Raw genomic sequence first — 23,077 nt, forward strand, 5'->3', positions numbered from 1 at the left:
ATAATGTATATAGTATATAAATAATATATGACATAATTGAACAAAAAAAGTATATTTAATTATAATATATTAGACAGTTTGTAAGAAAAACGGATAATTTAGTTAAAATGAAGAGAAAAATCAAAGTAAATGCGCATAATGGGAGGTACCAAAAAATAATATATATTCATTGGCAATATGTTTGGAATTAAAATACTCATACCATGAGGCAAGTCAGAGAAAGATTGTATAAACATTGTTTCAAGATATATGTTTTATTTATAATACTAAATAAAATAAAAATCCTGTAACTCCATTCAAATTGATAATTTTAATTAAAAAACTCCAAAACTTTCTTTTTTTCGAAATTTTACAGATTTTCAATTCAAAACGCGTCCATAAAGGACCATTTTTTATAGACGTTTGATGATTGTTTTCTTGTTAATAGGAATAAAATACAAAATAAAAAATATCCTACAGTACCAAATTCCCAACTTTTGTCATTTTGGTACAGTCTAATGTACATACAGACAAACTGTGCTATATTAATATAGATAAAGAGGTCGAAATAATCTTAAATCATCATATATTAATTAATACATAAGTTAGTTATTTATTAAAATGGGTTTCTGGTATTTTTTTTTTTCACGCTCCGATAAACAGGGTATTCCAATACATACTAATAAAAATAATTTACTGATGTGTGATGAGTGTAAGACCACAACAGTGGGAGGACAATGGCCCCTCACTTTTTAAAAGACAATATCGCAGAAGGTTTCGTGAATATAAGCTGTAAATATTATGACGTCATTTCGATATAGTCCTTCTTTCTACTGTTGGATTGTTTACAGTAGGGCTTTGAATTTAGTACATAAAATGCCCTACTCCAATTGCAGTATTTTGAATGTTACCGACTCCGACTCAGACATTTAGTTTTATAATAATATACTTTATATCCAATATAAGTATTATTGAGTCATTAAGTCTAGAGACCATAAATATAGATTTAATTTATAGTCATTAGTTATATGCATTAAATAATTGTGCCAGCTATAAAGAAAATATTTGGAAAATAATTTATTTAACATGATGAACAATAAATGAAATGGGTCAAAATCAATATATTGCTAATACATTCATAAATTCTTAACATAATTTATGCAGAAGTTTCATAGATTTATTGTACTTAATACTCGTTATATATACACTCAATGTAAGCCTTAGATTATAAATAAGTTTTATTTACATAAATTGTACTAATTTCTGTAAGTCCGAGTCCGTACAAATTTTCTTACTCCGACTCCAGTGAAAAAAGCACTGACTCCGAAGTTCTGGTTTACAATGCGCGGGAAGAAAATAATTTATATGTTATTTAATCGTAAGCATTTCTTTCTGAGTTTTTAAGGTTGATTATGACGTCACAAAAAAACTATATGCTTTTTTACATATGTTCTTATAAGAAAAGTAAAAGATTTTAAATTACCTCTCAATACAGAAAGATGTATCCCCATTAACCAAGTAAAAACTGGGTAGGCAAGTCAATAAGGATCTCAACACTCGTTTTCTTATATTTTATCTGTTAACAAGTAATTTCCCAGAATCTTTCCCTTTTTGCGAGTATATAGGACAAAACTGAGTATTACGTATGTTTTTGTGGCTGGAAATAAGGGGTGATAAGTTTGTTTATTTAGTGACACATATTTTACTAAAATTCAATAAATACCGAAGTCTTCTTTGATTGTATTTCTAAGAGATGTAAAAATTGTCGAACTTCTTATCATAAATTGCTTTAAAAAGTATACATATCTTGATAACCAGGAATTAATCAGTGTTCCTCTCTATTATGCCTCCCTATTTTAAGCAATGCCCACATGCACACAATTTTGGCACTGCCAGGAATTTTTTGAGTATAGCAAAATATACATATTGTTATCATAAACTGTGTACATATGTACCAACATATTAAAAAAATTAATTTGAGAATCGCATTACAATTAAATTGGATTTGTAATTTTGTCAAAAATCACGAAAGTTTGAATACTTTTTCCAGAAAGTAATTGATCTAAATCACTGGAGGGTCATAAATAAGAAATTTCCTATTTTCACTGTCTAATGATTCATTGTCTCACAAGCAAAATATTTAAAAATTAGTTTTAGCGCAGAATATCCCATCATAATGAGCTAAATTAATAATAGATTATGATTAAATTTGAAAAAAAAAATGTGGTTGTGAGAGTTATTTGGCTACGCATCTACCATATTGAATAAAATTGAGTAAGTTTGCCTCCTTGTGAAGATATTGAATGAACTTATCAAGGATAATGCAAAACTTCTTCTAACCAATGTACCTAGTGGTAAGTGGATTAGTTTAATTTTCATATGATAATAAAAGCACTTTCTTTTGAATTGAATGATATAAAACACGTAGAGATATCGAGAATTATAATGATAACGTCTACATAGTTTTTTAATACCTTTAGTCACAAAATAGAAGTATACGCTTCCAGAATATGCTTCTATAATAATAGGAAATGAGGTATATTTATTATCGAAACTCGAATTTTGACTTATTTGTCTATTATTTGGTATTATTCCATTTTCTAATATATATGTAAAGGATATACTTTTGATCTAAGAAAATGATTCTTTTTTTTTTTTAAGTACAACATTTTCTTGAATCCTTTTATAAATACATTATTATAAGTAAGTATTGTAATAACGCAGTTTTTTATAAACATAAAAATTATGTGAGGTAAAAGATCGACGTTGTACGGTTACTATTTTAGTTTTAAACCCGTAAAATGGGAGAATTTTTTTCTTCTTTGTCCACTTTTGACAACTTTTTACTGAATTTTTAGCTTCAGTATTACTGTTTCTACCAATTGATGCATGGAGTTATATTAGATGAGTCCATTATATCCTTATGGTATCAAATGAAATAACTAACTTCCTTTGGATCGATAATTAACATTCAGTAATATCAGAATTCGTCAAAATAAATATATGACAAAATTAGAAAAAGTCACAAGATTTTTAGGGGAAGTAACAATTTTTTTCCAAATATTTGGAAATAGCATTATTTTTTTTTGTCTTTGTTTATAAAAGAGAAATCTTTTGTATCCTTTTTAAAAAATATTGCATTGCTTTCCCTGAATTGGGGCGTGGGAAATGATGTATGAGTGTTGTTTAGTTAGTTTCAGGGTGTGTGGACAAAATCTGCCACATTTTAAAGACGACATTACTCCATCAGCTGATGTCTGATTCGTCTGTTTTTGGTGTTAAATTTTTTTCTGGGTCATAGGTTTTAGTATTGTTTACCACTTGTAGCGATAGCATCATTTTAAGTGCCCAAGAAAAGTCATTATGTTCAATGAGAGAGATCGTAGGTGCGCTGCTATTCAGATTATGCTTAGTGATCCCATGAAATTAAGCAATGCTGACATCTCTGGCCTTCTGGCAATGCCAGTTAGAACGATCAGAAGTCTCAGGAAGCAACTGGAGGAGTCATCGGACATCATCGACGAGGACCCCCAGCGTTCCATGAGAGCCATGGCGAGGGACCTGGGCGTGGCCGAGTGGACCGTAAGGGCTTGTGTGAAGGAGGACTTAAGGTGCAAGTCCTACAGGCGTCAGACAGCCCAACTTCTGACTGAAAAGATTCAAGAGTTGCGGCTGCTCAAAAGCTTCAGGCTGCTGAACATCTTGAAGAACCCAAAGTCGCCGAAGATGTTCTGGTTCATCTCTGATGAGAATAATTTTGTTCATGGATCAAATCCACAACTCCCAGAATCATAGCTGGATTGCCATAAACAACAGAAACGTCCCCAGGGTCATGAAGACCAAGTTTCCGGCCACTGTCATGGTCTTTGGAGTCGTGTCAAGTGAGGGTCATTTCATGCCGCCCCACATCTTCGAGACAGGCCTCAGGGTGAACACGGACATCTACCTACAGGTCCTGGAGGACGTTGTGTGGCCGTGGATCAAGTCTGTTGTCAGCGATAGGCCGTGGATGTGGCAGCAGGACTCGGCTCCGGCCCACAAAGCTAAGCGGATGCAAGAATGGCTGAAAAGTAATGCTTTTGCGTTCGTACTCTTCTCCTCTTGGCCTCCCTCATCACCGGATTTGAACACGTTGGACTACTTTGTCTGTTCCTACATGGAGAACATGACCAACCGCTCCTCTCATAACATTAAGCAGTCTCTCATCACCTGCATCAAGGAGAAATTCAGTGAGATAGTAGCAGTGCAGATCCAAAATGCCTATTCTCGGTTTCGTAGTCGCATTGAGCGGGTTTTGGCCGCAGACGGCGGCTACATTAAATAGATAGCTGCTCCATATCCTAATAAAGATAATCGTTTTTATTTTATCAATAAATATTATAAAATAAGCTTGTAGTTGTTGTTTTTTTGAAGCGGCAGATTTTGTCCACGCACCCTGTATTAGTTTGTAAACTTTTGGCAAAATAATACAACTCCAAGAATGATTACTATTAGTTAATATAAAATATAAGTATACGTTACTCAAATGGATAGCGCTACTAAAATTCAAACTAACAAGTACGGGTTGTTACTTTGTTTTATAGATTTGATTTAGAAGAACAGTTGTAAAAAGATTGAAAGATGACACAAAGTTTCAGTATGGTAATTAATATATATGTTGGATATAAAGCTTCAAAACAAAGTGGCGATAAAATCAAAGACTGTTAGATAAAGTAGATACCTTGTCCTACTGATATCTTTTTCCCATCTAAGATGTTGCATTTTATGATACTACAGATGATGTCACTTAATCATTTTCCCTCATTACGAATGCGAATTTTTCTTCCCCTTGCAGAAATCATCTTGTTAATTCAGTTATATGCATTCTTAGTTTAAAGCAGCGTTTCTCAAAGTATGTACCACGGCACTATAGGGTGTCCCCTGACCGCAGCAGGAGTGCCGACAAAAATACGTATTTTGATATATAATTTTAAGAAATCAATAAAAATAATTGACATTTCATATAGGTATAGTTGAAAACATAAATACATTCTTTTTACATATGAAAGGATAACATTTTATATTTAGATAAATTAATATATAACATTAACAATACAAATTTGTATCAAGAACTTATTTTCAATTACATGTCATGTCAATAGCCCGCCTATGTCAGTGTGACTGCAGTGCACATCATATTATTTCATAGTTTAACTAAAAAAATATTTTTGATTTCACAAAGAGCAAGGAACAAGCCCCAAAATATTGGATCGTTTTCTAAAACCAAAAGCCCCACCAGAATTGGACATGATTGATTGTGAAATGAAGCATTAGCCTACTTATACACTCCATTTGAGTTAGTTGGGTCTTGTCGTTAGGTTTTTGTGTAGCTGTATAGCTCTGGCGGTCAATCAAATAGAGAAGCACTTAGGAAATCTGTATTTTTATACCCTAAAATTATCCTTATAATTATTATTCAGAGTTTGTATTATGCTCTTTTCATTACTGTCTTGTCTAAAGAAACAGGAACTTGGCATTTACTGTCATTTTTAATCGTATTTTACAATGGAGCACCTTAAGATTTTATGAACTTTTTAAAAGTGAACTGGCTGAAAAAGTTTGAGAAACGCTGTTTTAAAGGGTCATGTTCAAGTTTACTTGGGCACCCTTAGTGGAGAAAAATATTGTCGGTTAGTCAACTATACTATTGGATAAATATTGATCACGTTGTCCTTGTTTTGTCACTTGGTATATACCGGGTCAACCCTTAATATTTACTCAACTCTATTATGCAATTTTTTAGAGGTTAAGAGTCATTTTTTTACAATTTTCGAAGGAACAATGTTGTAGAACACATAATTAGTCGTCAATTTCTAAGAAAAAAATTGTCTTAGTCGTCAACATGAGGACATACTACGAGAATATGATTAAGATAGGAGCACATTCCGTGCAGAATCGTCCCTGTAGGCCATTGGGGAACAGACTAGGGCTTAGGAGAAGATTATTTACAATGTCTCCATGTATGGAAGAAAAATGTAAAAAATGACACTTAACCTCTAAAATTTGCGTAAAAGGGATGAGTAAATAATAAAAGTTTGGCACAGTAGCTTTGGTTAGATAAGTTTGTTATAATAACATATATTTATTATTAATCGAGCTATTGGCTACTCCATTAGATACTAAATTATGCACAATATTATTAACTATTGTGTACAATAGGCCGGTTTTTTTTTTTTGTTTTTTTTAACTTTTTTCAAAATTGGATTACGGTTAGATTGGAAATGTTGGGATTTGTTAAGGAAATAACCAATGCAAAATTTATGTAACACATCTTGTTCTATGCTTGAATGAAGACTAAAATTATTTAAAGATTGAAATATAACATTTTTTTTGGGGGGGTCATGTGGCGTTACTTTATTCAGAACAAAATATAAGCTTTTCGACAAAACCAAAACTTAGCACATTGCATAAAACATAAAATTTTAAGCTTAAAAAACAACGGTAAAAATAATAAAACCCTCAAATTAAATATAAAGATAAAATTAAACAGATGAGGAATTAAAAATTAAATCACGTTGGCGTGATTGTCTTCAGTTAACTGATGAGCTAGTCCAAACCCTTAAGGGCTTTGAAGTATAAATTAGCAATAGAGATAACGTCTGTATGGTTTAAGTCATTCTTAGACCTTTTTGCATGTATTATTGTTATGTTTTTGTAGTAATGGCGTTGACCTTGCCTTGAGATCCGCTCACAAGTTACACTTAAAAGCCTATAGCTCCAAAAGAGATGGTTAGTAGTCTCTCTTGCTTCATTGCAAAACCGGCAAATAATTTTACCCCAAGCTCCAACATACCTGAGAGTAATCGATATTTGAACCATCTCTCAGAAGATGTCAAATATATACTATTTATTTCTTTGATGCTGTTATAAGCTCGTTTGTTAATGTTTCTCATTTCCAAATAGCTGTTAAAAGGAACCAACGTTGATTTTTTGAAACATCTTCTGATCACTAATGTAGAAACCATCGAGGTTTTCATCCTGAACAGTACCAAGGGTCTTTCGGCCACCTTAAAATGGCCTAACCTTAATTTAAAGGACTTTTCAGCCATTTTACCAATGAGTGAGGTTTACCATCTAATATCCGCATCAATATCAGCGGACACAGTTTGTAATTCCAGGAAGTTAAAGTGTCCTCTTATCGGCAGTTCCCAACCGAGAAACAATTCAAACTTCATAGTAACATCTATACACACTTTACATAGATACTGCATTCGTTTTGAGTATAATGGAAGGCTTTGGCAAAATCCAAAGTGATCACAGTGGTGTTACTCGATTATTCGAGGAAGGTATGTACAGAGAAGGGAATTTTTTCCATAAATTTACCTCTCAGAAATCCGTACTGGGAAGGGTTCATATATGCGTCGTCAAACTACTTATTCTGTTAGTCAAAACATAGTAGAAAATTTTGTATATAGAATTGTGCAAGGTTAAGGGTCGGTAGTTCTTCAGGTATCCAGGATTTTTGTCCGCTTTTGGTACCCAGAGAATCTGTCCTTCGGATGCAAATCCTGGAAAAATATCCAAGAGACATTACTCTTTCGTAAAAAGAGAGCAGAACAGGCATCAAGAGGTCAACGTATACGTATTTTGGCCCCAGGGATTTATTAAGCTTAGCAATTTTGACAATGGCATTTTTAATCTCAAAGTGTGTCAAATGTTTTTCTGTTAGATTTTACCTGTATCTCAGCATCAAGTCATCACAAAAGGAAGCTGTATTTGTTTGGCATCTCCTCCATTTATTATCAATGAGTAGAGTTTAGAGTAGAATTTATTGATCTCACTGCAGTTGAATTTCAGATCATCCGATTTCACGCCTTTATTATCTAATGACCTAATGGTTCGTTTTTTCTATTTATATTTGCCACATATACACAGCAGTATGGAATGTGACAGGTCATCAATATTGTTCATTTTCAATTCTCTATACATCAAATTGTTTTTCCTATACATGGGGTCTAATTTGGCTTTTTTTTTTCTTCGTCAGTAAGAATCCTCTAAGAGATAGATTCAATTTTGTTAAGATTTTCCCTCTGTCTTTTCGGAAGAACAGATCCTTTTCTTCTACACAAAACTCTCATCCTATGTAACATTTATTACAAAATCAGAAACACACCCCCTCATACTACAGCCTTTGGGATACGATCAGAATTATGTTTATAACTCCTTCATTAACTTGTGGATCGTCCATGATGTTTGAGTTAAGTATCCACGGCTTTTTATTTCTGAGTTCCTTTCACTGGGATTTTAATCCTAATTGCCTTTCTTTCGTTGTTTTTTATCTTTGTGTGTTGACTTAATATTAATTAAACATGCATTTGTCATTTCTTCTTTAATGGTTTTTTTCTTTTTTTATCAGAACATAATAATAATGTTTCCATTGTTTTATAAATGTATTGTTTAAAATGAATAAATACATATATTTAACCCTTTTAAAAAATACTAATTGCCTTATGATCTCAAGGTTTAGCATCTATTACGTCATAAGAATCAACTCCATCTCCTACAAATCCCTTCATCAGGAATAAGTCGATTCTGGACGCAACTGGCTTAAAGTTCTTGTCAATAGAAAAGAAGGTGTGAAATAAATTGTTCTTTCTGTATCCTACGTTATTAAACCGAAGGACGTAATAATTGATAACTGTACTTTTGTGGATTGAGATGGGAGTTTGCTGCCTTGCTTGTTGCGTCTCTGGTCCTTTTTAGTTTCACGTTAAAATCTTCTCCTATAGTTGTTGGCCTGTGTGGGGCAATATGCAAAAGCTTACCCTGGTAGAAACCGGGTAATTTAGCATATTGTATGAATTTACGTTAGAATCTATGTATTTACTTTACGTTTAAGGAAAGGATTGATATGGTCATTCTTTTTTATGTTGCTTTGATATAGATACAGACAGAGACGATCGTGAACAAGATAATGTTCTTTTTGAATTAGATCCTGATCTTGATCTGACCAGCAATATGTTCTCTTTTGTGAGGGTACAAAGAAAGGTTCTTGGGATTTCTGTCTCAGAGAGTCTTCTAAGATGTATTTCCGTTTGTCCTGCACTCACCTTAGTAACAGGCGTAAGGTTCTGATGTCTATTTCCCTCGCTATGGTTGTTTGGTTCCTTACCTGGTTCTTGTGATTGTGGACAATAGATAGTAGAAGTGTCTTCTACCTTATTTTTTACTTCATTTTTATCGGAAGTTATAGGCCTAGCATGGATGTTGTCGTCAACTCCAAGAGTGGATTAGTCATTGAGATTATCTACTTCTTTCCCATAACATGCTGTAATGCTACTGTTGTTGCTTTTGTCTTCCTCAAGAGTGGGACTCTCGTTGCAATTTTTGTTATCCATTCCTTCTTTCATCATATCCCTTTCATTCCCTACCAGTTTTGTGATTCTTGATTTAATCAATTTTCAGAGTCAGTACAGATTTGTATTCCTTGATTTGTTATCGTTTTCTGTTACAGTTTACGCGCGTATGTCCTAACTGGAACCAGTTTTTGGCATTGGAGTCGTACCTCCTGGGAACATAAGATTCAGTAAGCTTCCATTTACTAGTATTATTTGTGGGATATTGTGATAGTCAGCGCTTATCTCGAGTATGTAATTCGAAGTTCTTATATTTTGTAAATTTTTTCTCAGCATCAGGATCCTAAGGATTTGGTTCTGGATAGGAGTCAATAACTTCGGCAAAGTGTCTTAGCCATTTTTTAGTTTATCCTCATCTACTCTTTTATAAGTATTAACAGCTTTTATTTTCATCTTCCTTCTGCGATCAAGTTCAAAATTCTATATCCCTTGAATTATCAATGTAATAGTTTTAGGTTCTCCACTTGGTTCTTCCATTTCAGTGGTGTATTCCTTCTTGAAATTTTCCATACGTGTTTGAATATTGACAGGCTCACTTGTATACAAGGAGGCATATCCATACCCATACCGCGTTTGGGAACCAGCAATTTCCTCCTCCTAAACACCAAAGTGCAGAGCTGCGTTATATATAACAATATGTATTAAAAGTTGTTATTAAAGACTCTCTTAGTATTATTTTCAATCAAAGAGATGACGAAAGTATCCCACTCGAATGGTGTATTCATATTTTCCTTTCTTAGAAGCATCATTGATGTTTCCTTGACTCTTAGCTAGTACTTTGGCATAAGATATCTTGCTGTTGTCATTACTGGATTGTTTGTCATCTGGGGGTCGGTTCGTGGGATGCGAATTCATTGCAATACCTATCACTAATATAACATGTGGATATGGTAGCAAGTGGCGTACACAAGGTAACTTTAAGGTAAAAAAGGATAAAAAAACATGGCACTCTCTTCAATGCACTTTTTCTATATCAACGTGACCACAACGTTAAGGGAGGAAAAGAGAAGGGGAAACAAAGAGGAAGAAATTCTTCCTATGTCCTTAGACCTTTAGGTGTTGGCTTTGTATTTCCTTAGTTTTCTGATCAGGAGGTGTTTACAACTAGATTTAGATAAAGAGAGATTTTACGTATCCAGCGGTGTAAAGAGTCCCTTATAAAATGGTCTGTGTGCGAAAAAAAATCCTTTTAACACCACAGCAAAAAGTATTCTTTTGCACTCATTGACTAATTACATACAATTAAAATATAGCAGTAATCATTCTTTCACATTAATTGATGAAGATATACATTATTCTAAGATATGAAAAATATTTTTTCTTCTAGAGCTAATTTCTTCCTAACCTTGTTTTCTATTTTATTTTTTTTTTGCTCAATAAGACAATTTAAAATAAAAACCTTTTTTGATACTTTTTATAGTTTGGAAAAATGTCTATCAAAATAAAGTAACTAAAAATGTATTCCTAATATTTATTGTCACTATGTAAGGAATTTTTGCCTTTTTCATATTTTGATAGAGATCTGCGACCTCTTAGGGCAATGCAATTTTGCAAAGATAATTTTGATATCCCAAGGGAATTTTTCTGCTCTACCGGTAATCGAAATTCGTAAATAGTTGAAAATCAAACCGGTCCAATGTACAAGTCTATTATTATTTGTTCCTCATCATATCATATGACCTACTTTAAATACTTACATACATGTTTCGTTTTGTTGTTGCTTTTTGACATTTTAATCATGAGTGTATAAGATTACACATAATACTTAATTGAGGTGGTGGTGCTCATTCTACTTGTAGAAGTAATAGTAGAGTCTAAAAGGGGGTTTATTGAATCTCTTTTACTCTAAGTACATACAGACATATGTAATATGTCTGTATAGTCATGAATAAATTTGCAAAAAGCAACATACAAGAACATCAAGGAAGTCTTAAAAAATATGTATTTATATTTTGTTTGTTTTTAGAGATTAGAGTTTGTCCACACTTGAGAATAACTAGGTACCGGATGGAAACTAAAAACTTACAAACTAGAAAAGTGAAAAAATAGCCTGCCATTCTTTAATTATACATTTAACAATACTCTATAATATTGTTTTCTTATACATAGCCATTGTCCAATACATTTACTCTATTTGGTCACCATTGGCCTCACAGATGGTCATAAGCCTCTTGCAATAAGGCTTGCAATTATTGCAAATGGAGTTCGGGTTCATTGCAGCCCACTCCTCGACGCCGGAGGCCTTCATGGCGCCATCGTTCGGGTGACGGATGCTACAGGGTCTATCGATGTGTGGCCAGAAAGAAAAGTTGAGGCAATTGACATCCCAAATGTACTGTTGCTAGATGCACTTGTCCCAGAAAGTAATGTTGCTAGCAAAGAATGTCTGAGTAATTTTTGCAGTATGAGCGGACCCCCATCTTACTGAGAGACAACGTTGCAGGCGGGGAAATTTGCATGGATCTGAAGCGTAGGTTTGCCTCGAAATAGTCGATGTATATGGCTGACGTGAGCCTCCAGCCCTCCGGAACCCAGCTCAAGGGTGTCCTTGACGGCATACACATTACTGATGGGCTTTTTCCGGAGACCTTCTTATTATTTATGGTCCCGTTGTGGTTTAGTCTATTTTTACCATTGTAGATAGTCTTACAAACAATTACCGTCAGCCTGTCTACCTCTGTTGGAGTGTGACCCGCTTGAGAAGGAGTTCATGTCCTAATCCTTGAATCTTGCTGCGATGACATTTCTCGTCCGATTTAAAAAATTCAAGAAGCAGTAGGAGCTTAAGATACATGGCTACCTATACAATTAATGAAAGTTCCAATTTCCTAATAATCATATTATCCGCAAGGTGGTGTTACACATTTGTAATTAATTGTATTTTACAAAATGGTGAAAATTTGTGTAACATACAAATATATTTGATATTCAATAATTATACAATTATATTTATAATTATTATTATTTTTTTAATTATTTTATTATTTTGCTGCAAGACAGCGCCACTCTCTGAGATTTAGTTTATCAGTCTTACTCCCCCCTTCAGTCTTTCTGTTATCACAAATATTAATACGTTCTAGTTACATACCTCTTACTATAAACTTCAGATCTCATTGAAAGAAGTTATAATAACTTCAGAAACTGAAATGACGTAGTTAACTGATTTCAGCTCTTGTAGTTACGATAAAGGGCAAATAAGAACTGGTTCTAGGATAAACATCTTTTTTAGAATTGTACTGATGGCACTGCAGTCTTTTTAGTTTTTTAGACCGATCCAACATTACCGACTGATTATATATATTTATTTTTTTTACAAAAGAGAGGAAATGTGTTGTGTACCAAGGTTAAAAGAAATACAAGATTATACCATAACGTTTTCCAACTGATATTTGACTTCAGCCACACTTTTTAATAACGCTATGAAAGAGTAACACTGTTGACAAGAGGAGATATATATATCCCCTGATTTTACATCAGCGGTTTCTTAACCTCTTTAAGTTGCCTATTTTGTTTTTCTTCTTGTAAATTAAGAAATTGAAATGGGAGTAAACATTGCTAGAGATGTTGAAAATATGACTTAAAACACGTGGATGACTTTGTCAAGTTGCAATCTGAATAGTGTTTTTTATTTCCAAAACTTTTTTATCATTATTCTTTCATTCTTGAAGAGAGAACATATAAATATAAAGTAATCACTAGTGTGTGTGTGCTCATGAAATATACTGTCATTGAAAGCAAGTTATTTTGTTCGTTTCTTTATTTCTTACAAAATTGTCAGACTTTTAGAACTGAGGCTAGACAGCCTCGAAGAGGATTATAATTTTTGAGTCCTCATCCTGTATTATAAAATTATATGTAATTAGTATTTTACTATATATATTTCTTTAAATACAGCAAAAGTAGACAGGAATTCATCATTCATAGCAAGAAAAAAAAAAAAGAGCTACGATTTCACCAACTGTTTTTCCTTTTCTAATCTTAAAACTGTTATTTTTCTCCAAGTCATGATTATCCCTTCCCATGGATTAGAAACATTGGGAAGAGTGAATTTGGGTTTAGAAAAATCTTCCCCTTCTAACTATTGTATCTTATGGACGTTTATATACAATATAGACCGATCGAGTACCTCTGTGTTGTATTGTTCATTATAAAAAATATATTATATAATTTATAGGTAGATATGGCTTTAAATTATTTTATTCATAATCGCAATCATAATTAATTTATTATGTTTTTTTTATAGCCACGGATACATATATTATGCAAATGAGGTAAAGTTAATTCAATTTTTCAAAAAGTAGGTTAATTCGATAAATAAATATTTAACCAGAATAATGAAAAAGTTAATTTACTTCTCGTTTATGTGTATATACCACAAAAACATTGTTAGCCATTTTGATAGTAAATGACATTTTAGTATGTTCTTTTTATCTTTCCCATCTTCTGACATATTTTGAAAAGCATGAGACTTATTGGAAATTTTAATAGTGGAAGAAAAATATTGATTCATTTCCATAACCACTTAGATGTCAGTTTGATCCTTCTCAATTTTTGAAGGATGTTAAAACATTGATTTACAAATAATAGAAAATATGATTAAGATAATATCGAAATTTGCTCAGATGTAAATAGCATTACAATCAAATTATAGACCTTTAATATGAATGAATTAATAAATGCACATAAAAATCGAGATAATATGATCTTACCATTTCCGGCTTAAATACTTCTAGAAAGAAAGGTAACCCCTAGAGCTATTCAGGTGCATTATATTAGTTTGGCCCAACTCTTACTTTCTATTTTTATCTCAAAATTGGAGAAAGCGACAGCGGATAGTTGAAATTCAATTATCGCAATCAATACTTAATAAGAGGCAAACTGATAATATATGTAATAATGACAAGAAACATGGTGACAAGACAACTGATAAGAAAGAGTGAATAGAAATAAGTAATGATTAAGGAGAAAACTGTATAATCATTGAAATCATATAAAATTTTCATAACAAAAACTTTTTTAATCTTGTCCATATCAAAATACCATCTTTTTAAATCATGTTTTTCATCTTCTCCCAATTGAAAAGTTTAGCTGTCATGTCAAAATATGTCCTTCATAAAAAAAATAGGAATGAAAATTTTCATTAAAATATCCTGCAGACACCCCTGAAAGGGAATGAGAACCTCCAATTTTTGTTCATATAGATGCGAATTTTGGTAGCGGAAATCAATATAGATATCGCCACAACACTAATTTGAAACCAATTGCACAGAATGTATTTTCATGCCGATACTACTTAATTGCAGAAAAATAAGCTAATTAAATTCTAACAACCATAATAAATACATGTTGACCATATCTGATCACACACTTATGCATTAATTAAAGTGGGTTAACTAGCACATTTGGGAGATGATATCAAACTCAAAATGAAAATAGTTAATTGACCTTGAATTAATAGATATATTGTATCTACTCTTAGACGGAAGTTGTTTTTGTTCCTTTGTGTTCACATAAAATACAGGTCTCTCCCAAAGCCCTCCTCCCTTCATTCTAATTAAATCATTATTCAAGTCTGTGTCTAAATAGATTATAAATTGTAGCTTTGTGGGTATTACATGACTTTAAGATACAAGATATTGTAATAGTAGGTGGCATGGAATGCTAAGCAAATGGAAATATCAGACATGCAGCTTAGATTTTTTATTTATTTCTGCGCTTGAAGGAATGGAGAAAAAAATGCCCTTTTATTCCTTTTTTTAAAACCAATCACTCCTTTTAACACTAGAACGACGAGGGTATCATTTTTGATGCCCATTAGGGGTCCAATGAAATACTGTGATAATCTTCTTAATTATATGTTTCAAAATTTGTTGAATTTTTTTAATTCATTTTATTAACCACAAAAAAAAAAGTAATCGTTTCGTTGATATAGTGAGCACTACCTAGACAGACGTGGGTATCATATTTGATATCCAATCATTTCAAATAATATTCTTATGTATGGAAAGGCCCAAGCAAGGTCAGACATGAACGGACAATCTTCATATTCTGCAAATTCCATATATAAATATAAACATAGATTTTGTTGAACAACCAAGAATGTCCGAGAAAAAATTATACATTGAAAAAATAAGACCTTATCTTGTGTCTACATCGTACTCCAATTCGGAAGATGATGATTTCAAATTGAAACAAGAGGAATAATATGCCCAACCATTTCAATCAAGTTCTTCTGCCTACTATTCTGAAGTTTTTGAAAATTGAATGTCGATTTACAAAACGTAACATATTTACAAATACAAATACTAAAAAATAAATCGTTACCATCTGTCGTTCTAGTGTTTAATTGGCCTAGTGTGGCCTAATGGCCCTGATTATTCCAGGTATCTATAATACCATGGTAGGTAGATACTATGAGTCACGAGCATAAATTTTGGCCACAAGTATTTTGTTTTTTCTAACTTCATTAACTTGCTCACATAAACTCGTATCTCGAAGGAAAACTCATAACTCGTCAAAAATGCAATTATCATTTTATTAAATAATATTTCTTGCCGTTGGTGATAAGTGACTGTAAAAAAGTGAAAATGAGCGCTTTTGGTGTCTTAAACATTTACAAATTGTAACTTGTCCAAACAATCTGTTAAATTATAACATTATTCGCATAAAAATCCGTCCATTTTCACTTCTCTAGTGATGTAACTCAATAAAGAAGTATAAAATATGATCTTAAAGTTATCAATTGAATACTATGCTGGTGGTGAATTGGTTGGGGGAGTTATATGTGTACATCCTTATTAGACTATGAGTAAAATTGAGAATCGACATAGGATTAATTCTTGCCTATGCCCTTGCTTAATGCAAAGTGGGATTTGTGCGTATTTACTTCCTCTCATAGATTATTTTATCTAATCTAATTGAACGTAATGCAACTGAGCTGCTCTACTCAAAATACCATGATTTTTTCTTGTGGACTGGGGTTTCTGTAGAAACATATTTATAATAGGCAATTAGTGATTTTATATATGTAAATATATTAATATTCTTGGCAAATATCACGTAATTCCTCATATTTCTAGTCTCAATTCAGTCCGATTCATTCCTGTATATTGTTCTTTAAATTTATACCGTTTGGTCCTTGATTACATCAATCAACTTTATATTTCCTTTTTTTAATCAGTTCTAGTACTGACATTTCGAAGAACTGGTCCCAAGGACTGATAGAGTGATCACTATTTTTTTTAAATAAATAGTATGAGGGTGTAAATTTTAAGTAAGAATGTGACATGTCAAGATTTGAAATTTTTGTTAGGAAAAAAAGAGCGTGAGAAGAAGGAGGAGGGTACACCTGAACTATGTCTTTTATATGATTTTTGAGAGAGAAAATGAATTACTTCTATAAAAAGAGGAAACTGCTACATTTGAATAGCTATAAGTGCAGAGAAAATATTGTAAATTTATTAAAATTCATTTATATTTATTTTATTGAGTATTTTTAAAACAATGGATGTCAAAGATAGGCGAGAATGTTTACTTTGAGTGGGAGAAGTTAACATCATGAGGACACATTAAATAATGAACAAAAAAGAAGAAAGAGCACTCACAACAACAGTTTTTCCTTTTTTTGTTCTTAAAGGTAGTTTTTTTCATTACAATCAACTCTCAATTGTTGGCAAGTTCCTGAAAATTCGGTGTATTTTTCAAGTGGTCTTTTTTTTTTTTTTAATTGGAAGAATGGATTACTATTTAATTCCTGGGTAGTGAACATCCTTTCCTAAATAGATTCTATTATATTCAAAACTGGATTGAACATTCGCTTGTGGTCATTAAACATGGATAGTAACTCTGAAGATTTGTTGCGGAGTTATAATGTAAGTCCTTGTTGGACTCAGAATAGAATTGAGGATCGACATCGAAGTGATTCTAGCAAATGTCTTTGTTTATATCCTTTTCTCCGTCACGTTTTGTAACAGCTGATTGTACGTGATCTAATGAAACATCATGAGCCTTATTGTTTCTCTCCTCCAAAACATTGTTTAAATTGTCAGGGTTACCATGTTGATTTTCGTTTTTTTAACATACCCATTCTACACTGGATTTTCATTACAGATCATAACTATAATTTTTATGGAGGGGGAGAGGAGGGTTATTGAATTCCCCTCAAATTTTCCGTCTGCCATCTCATTTTTTTAATTCCGATATGAGATAATTTTTATGAAAATTCTTATGAATTTTCTAACATATTTTATGAATTGACGTTTTTAGATCGAAAAAAATATCTTAGTTGATTTGAATGGCCTTTAATGGAAAAGGCGACGCTCTTTGGCCTTTTTAATAAATTGTGTTCATAATTGCTTTTAATGACAGTTTCTTTTTAAAGTAAATTTGATTTTTTCGAAAGACCATCATTATTTTCTAACTAAAATATGAAGTTAAATTTTTTAAATAAATCATAAAACACTTAAAAACAGTCAACAATACAAAGTGATAATTAAAACATTTTCAAAAATACAATCATAAACTTTAAAATGTCTAAACAAAAAAAAAACACATTTTACTTGGTTCAAATGAAATTTCATTTAAAAAATAGTGATCACTATACACATACATAGGAGCCAAAAAAAATCCTATTTCTTATAATGAAAAAAAAAGGTTCACATTCACTCCTAGCTAGAGGACTTGACAGATGGTTTTTTTATATTGTGGTATATGAAGTATTTTATATATTACGAAGAATTTTTTTGTTCTTTACCCAACAATGATTTATTATGCTATCTTTTTAGGTCCGTACATTGCACGCGTGCACTTTATGTATGTATTAATTCATCTTGCTAAAAACAAAACCACAATAAACGAAGATATTCTTTCAAGCATTACGATATAGTATTTTTTTTCCTTTAGTTCATTTACAAGTTGGATTTTTTGATGTATTAGGCTATTATTTTTATTATTATTATTTCTTTGTAAAGCTTTCTTGAGAGAATCCTTTATTTAATTCTTAGCATAGAATGATAAAATATTATTTTTTTAAATATTGCAATTGTTAAGAATAATAAGAACATGCTTTAGTAGCCAGCATTGCCAGGAGTCTTTAGACGTTATTGCTTTAAAAATATATAAAATAATTAACCAAGAAATCCTCAGTGTTACTCTTCATTTTCAGAGGAAAAATTGTATGTTATTTTTTTATTATATTATTATATACCAAAAATTTTAAAAACTACTACTGACTATCTTACAAATAAGTGAGAGAAAAATAATTCAAAATGGTCTCTTTTGGCTGAAACTACAGCCTTGAGTCTATTACAGAGGATATTTCAGCATCAAACACAGACCATCTCCATGGAAATGTTGTCCCATTCACGAATTAGGGAGGTTTTTGGCGCATCTAAATTTGGAAGAGGTTTCTTCAAACCTTTAGACCAGACTCTAAAATACAGCGGGTTCAAATAACAATTGGATGAGGTCAAAAGTCATCGTTCCAAATGAGTATTGCACTATCTCTGCGTCATATTGAACGAATGAGAATGAGACCATCATGTTGGAAGGTCTAAGTCTCTTCATTGAATCGTGAATTTGCCGATGGAAGAAGAACTTTCTTCAGGATGGTGTTTACATTCTTTAAGTTTTTAATTTTGACTCCAGAGGGTACAAAGGCTAGAAGTCTTTACTAGATCTTCTGACGGCTCCCCAGAGCATCACTGATTAGGGGTTCTGCGTCCAATTGATTTTATCGGGCGTATCAGATCCTATTTAATAGACAAAACCCCATCCTTTTGAAAGTTCTATATAGCATGAATAGAAAAAAGCTTTCTCATCACTAAAGATAATGTTGGGAGTCATGCAGAACTTCAACAGACTGCAACTTTCTTGTTTCAGTTGCCCCTCTTTTCTTGAGTTTTTCTGAGAAGAGATGTCTCTTCAGATGCCAGTAATTGAACATCCTCAGGCCCTTCTTGACAAGTTTGTTCATCGTTGTGTAGCCCATGTCTAGCTCCATGACCATTTTACAGAGGATCCTCTTTGAATTTCAACAAATCCTCTCTCCTATGACTTTGATGTTCTTCGTAGTCCGTACTGTTCTTGTAAAATACTTCTAACAAACTTTGTTAACAAATGATTACTTATTTACCTGGGAAGTTTTTACTATGATATCTTAAAACCACAATGAGTTATATAAGTTTTAACATTTGTTACAATATTTAAGGTTTACTGTGTAATATGACGTGATGAGCCAGAAAGTAATTTAATCTCTTGAGCACTACATGGTTTAGTCTAAACTACCTAAGCTTGTTGTTTAAAATAGGAGTTGACCTACACGCATTTCAACATACCGTTCTTATACAACTCTATACTTATATACAAACTTTCCTTTTTTAATATGTTACGAACGCTCCATGTTATATGTAAAATGCCTAAGAGATATCATTAATGTAACTACATTGTTATTTCTTTGATTGTGCGTATTATAGAAATTCACACCACAGAAAGACAAACAAACATAGGGACATTCAGACAAGCTTCGTTTTATTAATATAGAGTAAATATGAACATATAGTGCAAAATATATTACCCTTATTATTGTTTAGGAAAACAATAAGTAAAACATATTACTATTTAAATACTTACAGGCATATTTAAAGTCTAAGTAAGATGTGTGAAAAACCTAACATCATTTATGTAGTAACTTTGCAATACTTGAATGGATAATCAGTATATTTTTCTTTTGTAAAATAAGATTTTTTAATACTGATTTTATAAATTGTTTATATATTCATATTGTGATGATTTCCAAGGACACCAAAATAACATTCAAACTTTCTCAAAATCTGGGCATAAAAAAAAGTACAGTACAAAAGTAGTGCACACCCAATAATTCATATTTGGTTCAATTTTAGATATCAAGAAATTACTTATCTTTATCATGACTTAATGAATGGATTTATTTATAAGTACACAAATGAGCACTTATAATCAATTAGTCAAATGTCCTTGATGCTGATACAGGAATATTATATTTCATTTTTAATACCCTACACCTTTATTAAGTTAAAAACGATTTTTTACATAAGAATATTATGTTAAAAAAATTAAGAATATTTAAAAAAAAGTTGCCTTAAGATGATGAACCTTGATGATGGATTAGGATTGAGGAGGAGTTGTGATACAGTCAAGAACAAACTTAGCACGTTTGTTTATTTTTAGGGTGTTCATATAACGTCAGTATTGTGAATGTCGGCCATTTTGGGGGTCTAAACAACCAAGTTATTTAGGAATGAAAAACCCTTCTTTATTCATATTAAGGAATATACTGAACTATTGCTGTATATTCGTAATTGTATGTCAAAATAGGACCAACAAATCAACGGATTTAAACCTTATAGTTTAAAAAAATATATACCTCTTATGCCAAGTCATGGAACCTCTACATACCAGGAATAAAGGCAGTATTTTTTCTTTTTTCTAAATGAGTCATTTTTTCTTATATTATATACAACAGGAAGATAAATTAACGATTACCATGGAGATAATAAGATATTCTTCTATACTTATCCTACTTTTCTCATTCTTAACCGATCAGCAACAAAAAATTGTACAAATCAAACCATTTGTAGATATTTTCAATACGTATTGCTTTGATTTAATTCAACCTAATATATTTTATTTAACATTTTTTAAATGTCAAACTACAAATTTCAGATAAGTTTGGTCTTCAATTATTTTTTATATAAAATTTTAGTCTTAATTTATAAAACTTTTTTTTTGGGGCTTCAGAAACTGTTAAGGGGGATCAAGCATCCCCAAAAAGAGCTGGCGATGGCCACATGTATAAGAATAAAGATTTATCACTCATGTGGAGGGGAAAAGGGAGAAAAAAAGTAGTTGATCCACTTTTATCTATCTTGAATTCCATGATCTGGTTTTATTATATATCCGACACTAATAAATATTTTAAAAATATGTTATTACATCTTAATACAATCTTATTTCCATTGCCTAAACAATAAATTAACGATTACCATGGAGATAATAAGATATTCTTCTATACTTATCCTACTTTTCTCATTCTTAACCGATCAGCAACAAAAAATTGTACAAATCAAACCATTTGTTGGTATTTTCAATACGTATTACTTTGATTTAACTCAAATATCACTGTTTATCATTGGCATCAGTATTATTCAATGCAGGTATTAAGTATATTTTTACAATCATTTGATGAAATTTATTCATGATTTATTAGAGATTTTTTCATTTTAAAGTAGTAAAAATATCAACTATGAACCGCCCAGATGGCGTGGTCTTCAGTTATGATACATTTATATAAATCACTACCCAGTTTTTATATCCTATTTATAGTTTTTGTTTTTGTTTTACGTATAGAAATGTGCCCTGTCAATTTGATGAATGCAATGGCCAAAGAAGATTTTCGTAAATTTGATGAGAAAAAAGGAAATAATTCAAACTCCACTTCCTTCAATGCTCTCACATACTGCTCTAATCCTCTTTATAATGAAAGAGAAGGACGACTCTCTGGAGATGGAGACTTCGGGAGTATGAGTCTTACCTCTTCTAGTCGAGCAGCTACGGTAATATTGCATGTTTTGACATTTTGAATGTGCCTGTTATTTTAAATAATCCTGGTCCTCATGACAGTTCTTGGACAATTTGTATTAAGTAATTACGCTTAAAAATATTAATTACATTCTATAAATCCGGTAAGTTAATATAAAAACAATCTTGAACAAAACATGTTATATTTGTTTATTACATTATCATATATATCACGGTACGCCCAATATTTCATAGACATATGAGTATTCATAAGCTTAACATTCAAATTTCTGGGATGAGTTGAAGGATCCAAAAGTATTAACTACAGTTCAAAACATTCAATTGATTGATGATACTCATTTTGGTTCTGATTTGGCCTTTCAAATCAAATCTATCGAATCGGAATCCTTCCATCGCTACGATGAATTTTTACTTCTTTAAGTGCAATTTGTAGCACACCCAAAGAATTTATCAGAATCGTGGGTTAATAGAAATTGACAATAACTGGTCGAAGAATACAAATTCAAATCAGACTAACTTTATCGAAAATTTATAGGCTCTTTCAGCCTCAATGACGGCCTCCACCCTCTTCCTGAAGGTTACAGAAGCCTTACGGATGAAGTTTTTTTTTGACAAGTCAGCCCATGTAGCCTTGATGGCGGACTCCAAAGTTCTTACAGATCCATGAGGCTTGTTGCAGACAGTTCCCTTGACCCTTTGCCGAGATAGAATAATCCAAAGAATTAAGATCGTGGGAGCTGGGTGACCAATTTCCATTTTGTCGCCTTTGAAGATATTTATAAAGAAAAATAATAGCAAATTATTATTAAAATATAATGCAAAATCACTTTTCTAAAAATTCCTATCAAAATTCCAGCTGTGAGCATTTCTTTAAATGTAAACTGAAATATGATGAATGTGGTATGTACTTAAATATTTTTTTTATTTTTTTTGTTATTGAATAATAGTACATGTAGTACGTACCCTAAAGTTTTATCAAAAGTTTAATTGAGTTAATAGATGGGTGGACTTCTTTAAGCACGAAATATTTTATATCAGTTTTTCCAAATATAAACAGTATATCCCTTATTCCCCAAATAAAATAAAAGTTTAATATAATAGTTTTGATACACGAAACACAAAAAGTT

The 23,077-nt window shown here is 31.8% G+C and overlaps 1 protein-coding gene across 2 annotated transcripts in view; it reads left to right on the top strand.

The window, feature by feature from the left end:
* Positions 1-23,077, top strand: part of Syx17 (syntaxin 17) — a 142,624-nt gene that overhangs the window by 80,607 nt on the left and 38,940 nt on the right. For both annotated transcript variants that reach the window (XM_040708925.2, XM_040708924.2), the window contains exon 5: positions 21,759-21,964. In XM_040708925.2, the coding sequence (XP_040564859.1) occupies positions 21,759-21,964 (206 nt within the window). The remainder of the gene's footprint in view (positions 1-21,758; positions 21,965-23,077) is intronic.

The sequence above is a fragment of the Lepeophtheirus salmonis genome, chromosome 3 (genome assembly GCF_016086655.4).
Source record: "Lepeophtheirus salmonis chromosome 3, UVic_Lsal_1.4, whole genome shotgun sequence".
In the NCBI taxonomy this organism is placed as follows: domain Eukaryota; kingdom Metazoa; phylum Arthropoda; class Copepoda; order Siphonostomatoida; family Caligidae; genus Lepeophtheirus; species Lepeophtheirus salmonis.